This window comes from Sinohyriopsis cumingii, chromosome 15 (assembly GCF_028554795.1).
Source record: "Sinohyriopsis cumingii isolate HCF-2022 chromosome 15, ASM2855479v2, whole genome shotgun sequence".
NCBI classification, from domain to species: domain Eukaryota; kingdom Metazoa; phylum Mollusca; class Bivalvia; order Unionida; family Unionidae; genus Sinohyriopsis; species Sinohyriopsis cumingii.
In genome coordinates, this window is record NC_142975.1 from 126,237,486 (window position 1) to 126,255,339 (window position 17,854).

Sequence of the window (17,854 nt, forward strand, 5' to 3'; positions counted from 1 at the left end):
TGACGAATGGGAATTTTCTTTTGAACCATTTGGCGAAGAACGTGACGATGTTTGCTTAAGCATTGTTTCTGGTGTTTGGACAAAGGGATCGTGCCTTTCAAGACGTTCAAACAACATTCGCACACGGTATCGATGACCTCTTTGGAGGCCAATTGAATGAGTTTTTTTCGTAGAGGTGGAGAAGCTTTGGACAGGACAGATAACATGTCCCCATGTTTGACTAAACGTGGTGGTAGTCCTTTTCTTTTCTTTCCTTGGGGTTTTCTGGAGGGTGACATCTTTGAGTCTTCAGGAGCACCAAAAAAAACACTGATACCCCTGACTTGGTCACACACCTTTTTTATACTGGAACGCGTCGCCACTGATTGTCTTTACGTCGTATTAGTTTGAGGACAGGCATGACACGTCGTGCAGGGGTACGTAACGGACTAAATCGAGTCAGTTCTTGCTTGGACAAATCCAGTAAACTTTGTAACATGCCCGATCTTTCTTGAACTTTGATTTTGGGAGAAGGTACTTTGTGAGCAGCAGCCACTGCCACTAAATTAGAGGGTCCTGCCACTGGGGAAGTTCTTTTTGGGGTCATCAACGGGGAAGTTCTTGGTGTGATCAACGTCTCCAAGTACTCTTCAGTTCTTGGTGTCATCAACGGAGAAGTGGATGAACGTGAGGCTGCCGGAGACACAGTTACCGCCGTGGCAGGTCGTGGTTTGCGAGTGTAAAGTTGCGTCCTGGCCGAAGTGCCTCTCTTGCGACTAGTTTTCTTCTGTGGACTTTTCTTTTTCTGGGGGCTTCTTTTCTTTTTCCGGGGTGGTGTCTGATAAGAGGAGGGTCCCGCCACTGGAGAAGTTCTCCTTGGGGACCTGGTCTTTTTCTTTTTCTTCTTGGGGCTTCGTTGGACTTTTTTCTTGGGGATAATTTTGGGGGCATTAGGATCCCATCTTAAGAGAGAGCGAATGATGACCCCTCCTAGAGTTTACGAAACATAACGAGCGCGAACCGTGTGAACAATCGTCAATCCTTATCCAGAGTTACGAGTCTACTATTACGTCTGGCATTGTTCGCATTAAATCGCCGTTTATATCGTCTTTTCATTGGCTGGCATATGATATACTGGTTTAAGTTGCTTTCTGGATTATACGATTGACTGTCAAACAAGAGGTCACATATAGATTGATCCCATCATCCGATTCTAGATCATGTGCTTGTAGCCTATCTAGGTAAATTCATTTTCTCTAGTTAGGAAACTTCGTGTAAATACTGCCAACAAAAGTAACAATGAAGAAAACGTTGTCTTGCAGTCTGAGAGATACATAACAAGTTGTCTTTCAGTCCAAAGAATATAGAATGTAATAGTATCCACAAACTTCATTCGTAGACCAACCCGCCATTACATAGCATTGGCCACATTTCGCAATACGATAATAGGTTGATTTAAATGACAAGCATACATTTACCCATTTCATAGTTTGTGCTTATGTCATACAGTGATTGCTCGTTTTATTATATACCATGGAATGACGATCGTGCAACAATGTCCCCGAAGTTATTAATTAAGCCATATCGATTTTCAGCGGATGCTGACTAATCATCCCATGGATAGAGAAAGATATAATACGTTAATACACGAACGGTTTCGAGATTTCAATGAAATAGAAAAAAAAGCAACGAAGATTTCTGAAACAACCAAAACGGTTCGAAGAGAGATGCATCATGGTTAATCCAATCGTGTGGTACGTGAAATATATGCTTCAATGCAACAGACGGTTGTAAAATACAATCCAGAGCGTGACTTTGATGCTCCCTATCTCATCCGCCAAGCCATTATTCAGAGTGAAGTTTTCTGCAAATGTGATCACCGGTGACTCACGCACTATTGAGATCGCACTTGACTCGTTGTGAGCGTATTCTAGTTGCCCTTATATTGGATTTCATCAGCTTGGTGGTCTGTCGGCAAAAATATTCGTCTGTGTTGTCGTCAGATAATGGTACCGCGTGGTACACCATTGAACTTCCCTCTAAGGCATTCGGTACTACGTCAATCATTGATGCGGTTCCATGAAGATTTTCAGTGTTGACTGACAAGAACAATACAATTTATATTGGCGAACACAGGCATAAAATCATCTTTGCTACTGTCATTGTCTCTACACAATATCTAGTCAGCAATAAACAGCAGCCGTTGAGAGCTGTGTTATCTTGGCTCCAAGGTCTTCACGAAAGTATGCAGGACCTAAAGGGACAGGGTATCATATCTGGAGTGACATTGTGAGAATTACCTCAGCAACACAAGTGAATTTAACTTCTGATGTAATTAGTGTGACTTGATCTCGATTACGCTTGCAGCACCCGTGTATTCGATATGCCATAATAATCGGCTGACACATATTCTTGTTTCCCTAGTGGATCAAGTTGGTCACAAAGTGGTTCTGCAAGGAGAAATATTGACGATACAACTGTTCCTAAATATCGGCATTACATTTAATAATTATAACAACACGAATGACTGTCATGCATGGATGTATCAAGCCTATTCGCTTACTTAACGCAAGAAAACTCGTGTACGTAAATTATTACGGGCTTGGTACCGTTGTTCGTGGATAATTTGCAAGCGAAATAAAAAATCACGGATCTGACATCGCACACTTCTTTCAACCCTATACAAGTGACCATAAGGGTTGTGGATAGTGAGAAACGTACTGCTGTATATCAGTTAAAATAACTTTGTTCGTACGCAGCATAGACTTCTGAAGATCGATTATAGCTATCACTAGTACTATCACCAAGGACACCTCCAGCTACATTGCCATCGACCAAATCAATACCACCTGCAGTAAGTAAAATCAGAAACGAAGCCACTCAACAGCGATTTCCTGATTCAACGTCTGCAAATCTGGCCATGGTGAGTGGATTTGCACGGTATTGAAAACAAATCAATAATGTAAATCCCATGACCCAATTGAAAGATGTATTTGACCCGGCATTTGATGTGGTAGCAGCGTTTGTAAGTGGATCAAAGCAAACTAGATTTCCAGTATTACTCATATCCAGCCAGAGATTCCAATCAATTAAACAATGAGTTCCAATTGCAACATGCCTCTTGTTTTATCCTTCCATGTGAAGCTTTATTTGTCAGTGGAGTGAAAATTGGTACTCGAAAATAATGCCAATTACGAAGCCAATGCCCACGTGGGATTTCTTAGCAATTGCATACTAGCGTTGTTTAAAAAGTGCACCTTACCCATCGATGGAAAAGAAATCAAAGTCATTCTGAACAGCGGTAATGTTGCAACGACGATTCTCTGAGTCGCCATATATAGCGATGGTTACACTAGAACCGCCGGCCCAACCATGATGTTTGTCAAAAGATGCAGCTGATTACTTAGACCAATGACCGCTTAAATTTCAGCAAATTGTACAGTATTATATCGTGGAACCACAACCTGATGGCATGGATTCCAGACCTGGCACCGGCGCTCCATTGGTGAAAGGTCCTAACCCAAATTAAAATCTTGGGTTTGCGCAGCACTGAGCACAACGTTGTGGAGCCTCATTACGATTCTCGTGTACCATTCACTTCAGTCAAATCTCTGGTATTTGCAGAGCTGTTCAACATGTGATATTTGAGGCGAAACACACGGTCACCTTGTGTTGTAAAAACAACTTCATCTATGCCATTTGGAGTGTTGCAGGTGCTGCTGCCGGTAAAGTTGTATTAGTTGCACTGATTTTATGAATGCCACTGTTATGTCATTCACTGAAAACAGAATCACGCTTGTTATTGTTATGCAATCAGAACCCACATCAAAGTTGTCGTATCGAGTACATACCACAGACGCACACCAACCTAATGGCATTGTGGGTCTGTTTACTTGTCAAATAAGTGCTCAGCATTGGTCTTACTTTACCAAAAACACAAGTGCTCTTGAAGTATTTACTTGCAGAGTACTCACTCGACATGACACAGAGTAAAATTATACTTGACAACATAGAAGTGATTGAGGTCTCATGGATGAGAAACGGTCATTATAATCCTTCGACAGAAATACGGCTTGTCTATGCAGAAGCCAATCATACTGTATGGGCATATCACAATAGTTTGTCGTACAAGGACAAACGTCCAATCAGTGATGCACGTCTGCAAATTTCTCAACAAAGTCATTCGTACGTTTTATCCGATGTATTAAATTTCCTTGGAGCATCTAGAGGTGTTCAGGCAATCCGTTGTAGGTTTGTTGCATACATGTGTAGGTAACGCTGGTGATGCTAAGTACAAGAATCGTGTTGAGATACTTTTAGACAAGACGTCGTTGTTGGAGGGTGCTGGTGATCAAATAAAGATCATAGATGTACTTGAGGAACATATATAACTGAACGTTTTATGTATTGGAATAATAATGTTCAATCACAGAACGAGCATATGCTCTTCTCTAAGTCAGCCGTGAAAATCAAACAGGCAATTAAAACAATTGTGGGGATACAATGAAACAGTCTGCAGCAAAATTGACTGCAAATGTTCCTGTTTGGTTGATCTAAGGGTGGCTCATTGAATATGATGTAGCCAAACACTATACACTTCCGTAACATTCCAATTATCCAAGTTAGTGGTGGCACAAACGTAAAGGCCGGCGAAAGAGTTTTCATTCCTTTCAGTGATTTCGGCATTGCTGGCGGCATCAGATCCAGTGGCTGCAAAAGCTGCAACATTTGGAGCTGTCGGAACTGCATCAGTAATGGCTTTGAAAAAACGGTTGGTGGACGCATAAAAAATGAAGAGGTCATCGATTGCCATCCACGAGTTACCTTATACCATCAGGCAAAGGTTAAATTACCCGGTCGCAGAAGATCGCGCCGTTGACCAATCTTCATTTACTCCCGACGGCAAATTCGATCAAATATTTTCGTGGTGTGTTTATGCTAGATGAACTTGCATCGATGGTATTGCGCACACGTGGAACAGGCATCGGCAATCTGGATTCATCAGCAAGCTTTGGCACTAGCTTGGTCGCATACATGGTAACACTACATCATAATTTGTATTTTGACTTATATGGACTTGCACCGTCAGTCTACGTTGTTAGTTATTTATCCAAGCGCAGACAATAAACAGTGTTTCAGTCAAGTATGTCAGCATAAATGCCGCAGGATGGTCCTTATGTGGCTATCTTGTCGTTGAGTCAGTGCACGTACTGCAGTTTTCATCGACCCGCAAACACCGTTTGATTTCACCCTAAAGGGTGTGCAGTAGTATTATACAACCATGTTTCTCAACATTTACGTTTGTCAGTCTGCTTGATGACACGCTGCAGATGTGAATCCGAACCGATTTGCCGCCAAAACGGATTTGTCCAAGTTTAACAGTCGTGTTGTTGTTGGCGTCGTTCCAGACGAGCTTGTTGTTTTGTTGAAGATCAATCTGGCAAACTGAAAACGTGAAAAGGCGGAAATTCAAGATATCATCGTGAAGTTTAGTTGCAACGTTATGGAAAAGAGTCTGGTTGACCTCACTAACAGAGGTGGAATCAAAGACAGTAGCGTTTATCAAATACTGTGTCGAAAGACCTAATGGTGGGAGGAAGCAATACGCGGATGAACACGTCACTAAGATGCATGCACAACCACGCGTAGTGACTTCAAGGATCTTAATAGGCGGAATATTAATCAAAGAAGAAGAGGAACACACTGTCGCAACCTTGGAAAATGGCCGATGTTTTTTCATTTCTTTTATTAAAAACAGTTTCGTTAGAACTGAGAAAGTCACTTTTGATGTTGCGCGAGTCTGGATCATCTTCGTTTATTAACACTGGAACTAATGGCACGTGAGATAGAATAGCAAGGTGGATAAATGATAAGCAGCATTTTAATCTTTACTTCGTACCACTGAAATTACAAATATCCTGGCCGGATTGCATTGCGGTATAATTTTACACTTTGACATTGCCAGTATTGTTGGTCACTGGAGGTGAAATTCAGCTTGAAACACTCAGCATTTATCAAGAGGGGAACTTCACCGTCTTTGGCGTTTTTGTTTAAGTTTATGTTTGTTTCATTATTATAACCGAAATGGAATCTGTCCGTGGTGATGAAGTTTTCACCAAAAACGAGGTGCTGAACCAACTGGCAGCATAATAACATCAAAAAGAATTTCACTCGGCATCTCGAGGAATATCTACGTCAAAACGATGTTACCAAGCCATCGTATGAACCATCATATAAATTTGTCAAGTAGAAATTTCCATTTGAAATCATCATGATATACCACAAATTAGTCGATGTCAGCATGGAATCTTTGTGCGTGAACAAAACTGAAGCAGCAGACGCAAAAGCAGGGATCGTTTCTACAATAGCGACGCAACATTCACCAATTGTATCCACCCCAGTTATATTCACTATAGAATATTTTAAAACAACATTGACTCAACTGAGAAAAGAAAGGTCTCAACTGTTATTCAACAAAAACGCCCTTGTTCGAGTGACAGTTATTGGACAAAGATGATCGTTGGATGTTAAAGGTTCTGGCGTAATCGGTGTGATTTTGTGAGAGGAGTAATAGGCCACCAGAACACAACATCGCCAGATATTTAAATATATGCGAGGTAGATTGGTTTTAACAGCATGACAGTTAGTTAAAAAAGAATAACTCTTTAGATGTGCGTGTGCGTATTGCGCCTGTTTGTGATGATGAGACCGGACACTATCTTCCTGTCGTGCAATTAAAATATGCGATTACTTATTAATAGAAGAGCTGTGACAGACCACCAGTCTTATCGTTGTGAAGAAATATTCGAATATAAACTACAGCTGCCAAATGAAATCTACACGAAAACCGTCCTGACGTGAAATACAAATGCGCATGTTTGGTCGCACATTTTATTTGCGGTCTTCCTGTGGCAGCAAATATTGACCTTAGATAGACTGGAATGAAAACAACATCAAACATTGTGGACGCCCCAATAGGTGTTGTTGTCGAAACTACATCTATAGCAACAGATGTTTCCGGAGGTGCGATCAAGTTTATTTCGATGCGACTATGTACCCGAGTATGCGTCTATTCTGAATCGCTTGCAGTCACACAAAAACTTTATCAATACGATCCCGTAAATTGTACTCAGTTGCAATCGAGGATAAAATAATCAGTGCAGCCAAGTGTGAAACTGCCCTGGCGGAAATGGAAAATCACAGACACTACAAATCACAAATAAGAATACGTGCAGTTGCAGATTTACAGACAGAAAAATAGAGTCAAAAGGAATTATTCACGCACAGAGTGTTTAAATAATGCTACCATAGACTTTTCTGTATGAGCATGTAGCCGCGCCTCTCTCTCACGCTGTCTCTCTCTCTCTCTTTCTCTCTCTCTCTCTCTCTCTCTCTCTCTCTTTCTCTCTCTCTCTCTCTCTCTCTCTCTCTCTCTCTCTCTCTGTGCAGTATTTTCGTTTCCACAGTCACTGCAGACTAAAGTACTATGAGGGTGGGCGTTTGCCTTATTCGTCACCCTTGGAGACATGTGTGGGACTCTAAGCCCCGTCACTAACTAACGTCACGTGTGTGTTTGCACCTGGAGGTTCCACCTCCAGCGGAACAAACGCCTAAGCCAAAGACAACGGTCTACATATGGGATAGTTATGTCATATGGGGTAGAGGGAGAACGGGACAAATGAACGACACCCAATAAGAAAAAGAGGCAAAACCATCATTTACATACTACTGGAAAGCATAATCAAAGGCCCATATAGTAGCGATACAGCTATCTATGTATATGACATTGTTATGTGTTTGTACATATGTTGTCACTTCTTTCTAGTTTCTGTTAGCGTTATATTGCTCCACATTGAAATTCATCAGAGTGCTGTCTCGTATTGGAAAGATACTATCTATTTTTTTAATTCCAGATTATTTGAGAGACAGTGAGCTTCTTTTAGTTTTATTATTAGCTGCACAAAATATTCGGGGAAGAGTATCACATATAATACTAGTTCTAAGTAAAACCAATTGACATGGTCACTCATATGGAAATTTATGCCACATACCATACATGAAAATATGGTTTAACTCTTTTTGGATACATAAGGTAATTCAGCAGGAGGATCACGTGCACGGGCTGGACACAGCTTGCGCACTAATGCAAAACAAGCACATGGAGTGAGTGCGCATTATGTACATTGTAAAAGCCCCTGCTTGTATAACTAAAGCTCTCATTCTTGAAAAATATTTCTACATTCATAACTACTAGAGTCTACCTGGCAGGTTAGTGATGTATTAGATAAGAATGCGTATGTTTTTTTGTGAAATTTGATGTACTACATTATAATGTGCAGCAATGTATTTTTCTAATTATACAATATTTTGTTCCTACTGGTCTAATCTAATTTCAAATCCATATCTGATTATTTAGGGCAAATATGTGTTGTCAGGTTGTAATGCACTTAACATATTTGGTATGCACATATGCTAGACAAGAACATTTTCAATTTATTTCAGGTCTATCGCTTTTTTCTGTCTTGCTTGGATTACAAATATCTGCCACAGATTAATAACGATGGACGTGACGCTTTTCCTTGAAAATGGAAGGAATTGAACCCCGCGATATCAACATACTACTTCATGATCAGAAACATGTAGCGCTGGTTGGTTCATGTGAAAGCTTAGGGTTTGATTAGATAGAAATAAAGGTTTACAGCACGCCAAAATGACACGCAATTGCACTGTTCTTCGTTCATTAGGTTAATTCATGTGTTTGGGTGGACACCTCTAGTTTCCTAGCTACGCGAAATGTAGCATGCACTGTGGTGACCTCTCCTTGCACGAGAAAGTAAGGTTCATGAAGCTGCATATACCCGCCCCTTCTTAATATTTGTGTTAAGTACTCAAATCTAATATTGATTTTGAAAACGTATTTTATGTGGTTCAGAAAAATGGACTGCTTTAGATTTCCGTTGCCAGGCTGCAAGTCTTTCCGTCTCAATGAAGGTCATGTGACGGATGTCGTATTTTGCAAGCACATAATTCCAGCTTTTGCATGCTAGCTTACGTAACACGTTTGGTATAGACTAGAAACATTAGGTTGTCAACATTAATGAAAACGTTCAGAACAGTTCGTCTTACTCTGAATTATCAACAATCGTTAAATTATTACCTGTGGCCCAACTAGAACGGAAAACTGTAGCCTTTTATGAATTTCTTTCTCGAATCTTCGCCACGCAGAATCTAGCTGTTTAGAACCTTAGGTGAAATGTGCTAAATTAACTAGTCAAAAGATTAAAGACATGTTTTGGAGCCAAGTCAATAAATTGGTGCGGAATATTCATGGGTAAAAGCAAAATCCAATAATGCCAGTTAGATCTTATTGGATGATTTGGTCCTCGTGCAAATATTGTGGCACTTGTATGCATTCCTCAACTCGACAACACCTTAACCCAATATCATTTATACTAGAACAACTGTAGCTTGCTTATTGTATGTTGATATAATGTATATAATTTTCAAAAATATATTTTATTTCCTTAAAATAAAGGTACAAAAATTAATACTGAACATTATGGTGAATTGTTATATTCATTAATGTAATATTAATTCAAAACGTTTTTTGAAGCAAGTTTCAACGATATTCCAAATGAGGCCCTGTATTGTAAAGATATATCAATAATACAGAAGAATAACTGGTACATTCCCAAAAAGTCATTAAATGAATTGTTTTGATAGAGATATAAGCTGAAATGTTATGGAATTGTATTGAATGTTGTTTTCATAAACTATATAGAACATCTCAACCCTGGAAGTCAGCCCTGGAAATTTAAGAATGGTTCACGTTGAGCACTATACACGACTCATCTGTAATATGCAAACTACGATCATAATATATTTAAAATATCATCAATTATGTGACCTTACAAAATTATTAAAATTATGCACAAAATATAAATGTACATGTGTTATTTTCATAGCGATTGTAAATTAAATATTTTTTGTACTTAATTACAACTGCTAGTATCCAAGACGTTTAAAGATTAAGTAATTAGAATTTATATTTGTTAGTTCCTTGTATAATATAAATTGATTCCATATTACATGGATAGGGTTAAATGTATCGTGCGGTGTTCTTGTGTAGGTATGTTTTTGTAGATGTTCCGAAATGAAGTGGAAATATCCATCTCGTTTGTAAGGAATGGTGTATTTATCGAATGTTGTCATTCTTGCCAATTGCCACATAATTGAATGTTAAAGGGACTATACCGTACATGTACAGTAATACCCGTTACTCAAGGTGAATACAGTCTTACATATCAGAAGACTCGTACAATGTTTCGTTCCTTATCGACCATAATATATCGCTGTCAACGACACCATTGCATATAAAATGTATACCATAATATATCTTATACTCTACTTTACTCTACTGTACTGTGCTGTGAAGTGAAGGTGTCTTGTTTTTCTATTAGCCAATAGGTGTTTGGGCTTTTCTCAGGTCTGGTGTAGAACAATAATGGTGACAAATCAAAGCTTGTGACGTGACGTAAATGATTCAAAAGGACTAAACATTATATTAGAATAGTATATAATAAAACAACCAATCTTTGTATGAAATAAGCACAAACTACGAAATGGGTAAATGTATGATTGTCATTTAAATTAAACTAGCATGGTAAAGCGAACTGTGACAACTGCTATGTAATGGCGGGCTGGTCTACGAATGAAGGAGGTTGATACTATTCCGTTCTGTTTCTTTAGACTGAAAGACAACTTTCATGTACCTCTCAGACTGAAAGACGTTTCCTCCTCTGCTACTTCTGTTGGTAGTATTTACACGAAGTTTCCTAACAAGAGAAAATGAATTTTCCTAGATAGGCTACAAGCACCCGATCTAGAATCGGATGATGGGATCAATCCATCTGTAACCTCTTTGTATGACAGTCAATCGTATACGCCAAAAAGCATCTTAAGCCAATATATTATATGCCAGCCAAATGAAAAGACTATATAAACGGCGATTTAACGCGAACAGATAATATCAAACGTAACTATACACTCGTAACTCTGGCTGAGGACTGACAATTGTTCAAGTTTCACATTCGTTTCGTAAACACTAAACATGGGGAACATTGGTTTCCTTCGATGCATGTTTTTCCTGAGGTTGAAGATGAAAACATTCTCTTTTTAGGAATATTCAAAGTCAATTCAAACAGAATCAACGGAATGTGGAAATCCAGCCTTCTAGTCCTATGTGGTCTGTGCGCCTGGATTTTACCAGCAGAGTGCCTTTTTAGTAGCAGTGAGTTCTTTAATTTCGTTTTAAATGTTAATTTTTTATAAATTAAGTTTTGACTAATAGGCCTCCAGTTCAATGGTTTACGCAAAACAATAGATGTCAATGAAAAAGGTTGGCAACTCGGACTACAATATACTGAACCATTTATCGCATGTAAATACGTGGAATTGTGAACTTTCACGCTTCAGATCTGCTCAGTGGCAATACATATAGAAATGCTAAAGTGAAACCGTAAAATTCAAGACTTTTGTACATATGATACTAGACGATAGAATACATATTGTATGAGGTTCTAATTGCTACATCACAACTGCCCAATTTAGAGTTCTCAAATGACTGGTAACATAACATGCCTTTGTTATTCTATAGGCGGCAGTCTTTACAACAGAAATGTCACATCAGGATCATTTGTGCTGCAATGTACGTTATATTAGTACAATGATTTTTGTAATGATTCTAACTGGAGAAAGTGTACGGCACGTTTCATTTGCAAAATAATGTTGTTGATTTGGTATGATATTAACATTAACGACTTAAAGCGCATGTTTTGATATGGAAGATTATAGTAAGATGTAATCGCTTATCATAGAAACTATTATATTAAAATGGTAGGAAATAATTTATATAACATTCATATATATTTAAAGGTATTTGCGGATTTAGCCAATACGATCCTACATTTTATATGTGCTGTAATGGAGTGATTCAGTCGAAATCTGGGTTACAACCTTCCTGCTGTGGAATACGAGGATATGATGGAGCATTCTACATGTGTTGCTCGGGCACTATTCAGTCTCGATCAGGTTCGCAACCTTCGTGCTGTGGAACACGAGGATACGATGCAGCATTTTACATATGTTGTTCAGGCACTATCCAGTCTCGTTCAGGATTGCAACCGTCTTGCTGTGCAACACGAGGATACGATGCTTCATTTTATATGTGCTGCTCTGGCGTTATTCAGTCTCGTTCTGGACTACGACCGTCTTGCTGTGGAACAGTGGCATACGATGCCGCTTTCAGAAATTGCTGCAATGGTCGAGTGTGCTAAGTGACAATTTACCAACACGGTTTAATTTGTTTAATTATGTTGATGTAAAGGAATAGTAAACGTGTTTCAATAAAGCGTAATGAACATAATTGATGAAACATGGATATTTGTTTCTACGCCATACCTCTAGATGTACTTGACAAATTCAGTTTTTCAATGTTGATTGTCCAATTGTATAACCAGTTTCATGGCTAGAATTTGAGGTAAGAGCAGAAAGGATGTGTTTGTCCGTTCTTGATTTTGTACGTTACAACATGTGTTCAATTACTTTGCACTGATGTATGAATTAAAATTGTTGTTTGTGTATTTGGATAAAATATATCGATTATGTATTTTAAAAAGTCCTCGTGTACTGAGGTGTATCATTCAGATTTAATGTATTAAGAAAATGAGACGAAGATCGCCATGAAATACGTTTTTCCTCAGCTGGGTAATTGCTATTCATTGTTTCAGTACGCAACGCCTCAACAGAATACAGTACAATGAATACGTTCAATACTTCATCCATTTGAGGAGATTTACCAAACTTCTCGTGTTTTCAAACATTCCTGCTGACTGCTCCAGTTGCCTCTGCGGTAAGAGCGTCCGTCTCGGATACGACAAGTCGCGGATTCAAACCCCGGCCAGGTCGTACCAAATTTTTTTTTAACTAATAGCTGTCTTGCTAGTTAGCGTTGCGACGTTACCATTGTTCGGCCTGGTGTCACTATAATGTGAATCGGTGGGACGTGATTCCATAGTGTCGGCACCACTATAAACTACCACTGCTGTCATCATAAAGTAAATCTTTGTCCTACGTTAATGGTATCAGTTACTAAAAGTGGAGGCTGAGTCACGTAATGTAGTCTCGTTACGCATCTAAATGTTAAACGAAGGTACAATGACATTTATGTCCCGAGGAGTATGTTGATCCCCTGCCAGTAATATCTCTGATTAAAAAACAAAAAAAAAAAACTTCTGCTGTCGCAGATAGATGATATGGTTTTAAAACATGGTAATGTGATCCATTAAAAAAGCAAATTTGTTGAGCACAGGGATCATAGAGGTCATCACCTCATTACAGCGTGTTATCGAGTGAATGTTTACGTGAATCTCTCGCACTCTCCCTCCGTTTTTGTGTGTATGTTAGTATATATATATATATATATATATATATATATATATATATATATATATATATATATATATATATCGTAAAACAGACTATTGAAAGGAGCGCTCGGGTAGCCTATTGGTTAGAGAGTCCGCATCGGATCCGGGAGGTCGCGGGTTAGAACCCCTGCCGAGTCATAATAAATACTTATAGGGATGGTACTAACAGCTACCTCGCTTGGCGCTCAGTATTAAGAGATTAGAGTCTGGACTGGTCGGCCTGATGTCAGGTTAATGGGACTAGGTGCTACTTAATGCCACATGTTTTCGGCATGATCCCCTAGTGCTGGACATCACCATAAACTGCCACACACCAGACATCGTAGCGATAAGACGGAAAATTTGTTAAAGCTACGTTAAAAGTCCAAAATAAACACACACACGTTAAATGATGAGCTTTCTATTCTTCTTGTCCTTCTCCTCCTCCTCTTTCTTCTTCTTCTTCTTCTTCTTATTATTATTATTATTATTATTATTATTAGTATTATTATTATCATTTTATCATTATTATTATTATCTTCTTCTTATTATTATTATTATTAGTATTATTATTATCATTTTATCATTATTATTATTATTATTATTATTATTATTTAAAGGATAATAGAAACACCGAAACAACAACAACTATAATAATAATAATAATAATAATAATAATAATAATAATAATAATAATAATAATAATAATAATAAATATAATAATAATAATATTAATATTAATAATAATAATAATAATAATATTAACTTGTACTTAGTGAAAAATTTAATACCAACGTGATGGTGAGTATATTAGTACAAATGGTACAAAGCAATGCAAGAGTCCAATTATAAATCAACCATGTTAATATCTATGATTTAAACTGATAGTTTATATGATGCATGTATAAATAAAACATACTGCAGACAGGTAGATAAATCAACAGTTCTGTTATTGACGATACTTTGTACACAAAAGAAAAACTTTGGAATTCCAGGATACAAAATACACGATACAAGAAATTTCATTTAATGATCGTAGTATCGAAAACATGAAGACACTAATTCAGGGCGAGCTGTTACATCGACACATATAACAATTTTAACGTTTAAACACCTCATTCACTCTGTGACTGAAAAATTAGACCATCCTTTTTAATCGAAAACTTCTATAATATAGGTATCTCGGTTTTTTAATTGAGGCACGACAGGCATTTATCAGGAAGTTATGAGTATCGGTTCAACATAAACAGGAATTGCAAGGGACCTATTTGACTACAGCTCAGCCTTCAACATCAAGGTAAAGTAATTGACCGATATCTCCCATGATATTCTGCATTGCAAATTGTAATAAAACGCCAGTTTAGTTTAACGAAAACCTTCTTGGCTTATTTCCTGTTGGTAAACATTAGCTATTACATTATTCTGACTGAGTAAGAGTTCATGTCATACTTTTCATTACTTGTTATCACGGTGAAGAATTTTAAGTCATTCCAGAAATATTTGAAAACAAATATCGTAAACAGATTAGATGATGGAGCTCTGTCATAATTCATCCATTTATCTACACTTTGTAGTTGGCCCAAGTCGACAAATGAAATGTCATTGATTCTGAATATAATTTACCACAAACATTAAACATTTCATTATAAGTTTGCTTTGATCTAATACAATATTTTATTCTGAAGTTCCTATCCTACTAATTGTTTCTTTTGTAGAATGTCTAGTCTCTAAGGCTCAAACATATATGTTCATGTTTTTTCCCCTTCAAATCACTTGACTCTATGTCCAATCGCATACCACTGTTGTTGATAACCTTTTCAAGTTTAGAGATGTTGTCTTTTTATCCGATTTCTGTACTTTATGGATAAAGTCTTTTTTCCCAAAGATCTATTTCACTAAAAGTATTTTATTTTCAACTGGGCCTAGTGGTTAGAGCGCCCGCCTCTGATGCGGGAGGTCATTGGTTCGAGCCCCGGCCGAGTCGAAAGACTTACAAAATTGGTACTAACAGCTACCACGCCTGACGCTCAGCATTAAGAGGTTAGTTTTAGGACTGGTCGGCCTAGAGTCAGGATAATGTGACTGGGTGAGACATCATGCTACATGTCTGCGGCATGATGCCCCAGTGCTAGACATCACTTTAAACTGCCACACTGCAGACATCGTAGCGATATGACTGAAAAATTGTTAAAGCTACGTGAAAAATCCAAATTACACGCACACAGATTATTTTCAATTGGTTCCCTGTTTTTTTTTTCTTATTTGCTGCAAATAAGATAGTTGTACCCTCATTTTCATTAATAAAACTTCTCAAATTAGACGATTAATAATTTAATTACATACTTCTGATCTGAACGAATAGTGTGATTTTATTGATCAATGTCAAACAAATATAGTGCATATGGTTTATTTCATAATCGTGTTAACTGTATTTTTCACTTCTCTAGCATAGTCCGGATCTTTTCAATACTTCATTACATTTCTAGAAGCTTTGTCGATGTGTATCATTATAAGCTAGTGCTCCGTATTAATCAACAATAGCCCGGTCCTCAATGACTTTCTTTAATCTTTGTCTGCCTCCTACTTTAACTGCAATATCCATCGTTGGAATTTTAAATTTTTTCTTATTTGACGTACTTTGTACATAAATGGTACAAGGCATTGTCATTATCAATATGCTGATATAGTTGATATATTTTGCGTCTTTACGCTCCTTGAAAATAATAATACATGAAACACAATTACTAACAGCAAAATGGTAAGTGAATCAAATATTTTATGATGAATGTATTATACAAATATAAACATGACACGGAAGACAGTATGCAAATAAAATAATGTCTTTACTGAGACATACAGAAATTCATAATAAACTTCCGAAACACGCTGAAGCATTCCGTAAACAGTTGGTTTACAAAATCAAAAGACCGAAGATTCTTATCAAGCTTCTTGTTCTTATAATTTATGCATTCATCTTTATTTTCGGAACACATAATTAAATCATTGGTAAAATTAAACCAGTACACTGGACGGCTTAGTCATGTCGTTATTTTTAAATTTGGTTAAGATAAAGTTTGTTACTTTTAACGAAATGTATATAATGCTGGATTTAACACCTCGCTATAGTCAATGTCCTTGCACACCACATGTCACACACCTTGCCATCCGACGCTTGGGCGACAGCATACAGTTTGCATCCTACCGGCGACACCTTTTTGCACAGATACAGTACAAGCCACTATCGTACCTGTAGGGCATAATCTCTGGAAAAATTGAAAGACATGCTAAAGGTATAAAAGTGTGGGTAAAACAAAATAAAAGAAGAACCTTTTTTATTCCCAGTTACTTTCGTCAGACTCTTAATCGATCTACGTTCATGCGTGGTTTGTGTATACTTTGTTCAACGGTAATACCTGTGTCATCTAATGGCAATATATGCAATGAACATTTGCTATGGAAACAATTAGCGATCGTGAAGTGGTTGCATAAGCAGGGTGGTCTAAATATCGTGGGTATGCTGTCAGAATTAGGCAGATCCGGGCTATGTATGTCTGTATGCATCTATAGAATGATGATATCTAATTTCACCGAAAACAAAAGGAAGACGTATGCAAAGTTTTAATGATATTTTTCCATGTTTTGTTACTCAAAAAAGAAAATAATTATGTAGTATGGCTTATTGATTCATATTGATATTTACTTAATTGGCCCTGCAACATGGGGCCTGCAAAATAATGGGTGGCGTGATTAGCCACTTTCAAATGCGTGGTCACAAAATAGGGTACAATATCAAATGGACATATCAAACATGACTGGTATAATATAATCTTTCATATGCGTCGGTGAAGACTATTCCACCTAAGGATCAGTTTTATGTAAAACAGGAGGTTTGGAACATTACATTCCTGTACGAGAAATGAAAGTCAAAGCCAACGTGGTGAATGATGAATACAGACTTGACTTTGGAACAGAAACAGCCAAAGAAACTTTCATGACCTCAAGGTTGATAGGAACCATTTGATTTAAACGGACTTTAAATGATGTTTTATAAATGCAGTTTATCTTTGAAGGAGAAGTATATAGACCTCTACGTTAATGGTCATACACAGTGTCTGAACTATTTAATGTAGATAACTTTCGCCATGAATCAAAACTTAAACTAAACATAAAATTCACTCTTATCAACCAATGATTGGAGACAGACAATACATATTCAATTCTAGATTCATCTTTGATCGGAACTAATCTAAAAAGAGGAATATGATTTTGAAACTAATATTAATTACATGAATGGGCTTTGTGACTCGAAATTTTACTTGGAATTTCTTGCCAGTGATGATACATAATTCAAATGTCCTCGCTTCTTTTAGAACATAATTAACACACTTCTTTCTTTTTTCTTGCTGTTG

At 37.5% G+C, this 17,854-nt stretch overlaps 1 protein-coding gene across 1 annotated transcript in view; it reads left to right on the top strand.

The window, feature by feature from the left end:
* The first annotated feature begins 8,138 nt into the window (after nt 1–8,138).
* Nucleotides 8,139–17,854, top strand: part of LOC149782707 (uncharacterized) — a 61,027-nt gene continuing 51,311 nt past the window's right edge. The window contains exons 1-3 of the mRNA XM_089935170.1: nt 8,139–8,247; nt 11,159–11,269; nt 11,914–12,311. Coding sequence (XP_089791296.1) covers nt 11,194–11,269; nt 11,914–12,311 — 474 coding nt within the window. The 5' untranslated portion in view covers nt 8,139–8,247; nt 11,159–11,193. The remainder of the gene's footprint in view (nt 8,248–11,158; nt 11,270–11,913; nt 12,312–17,854) is intronic.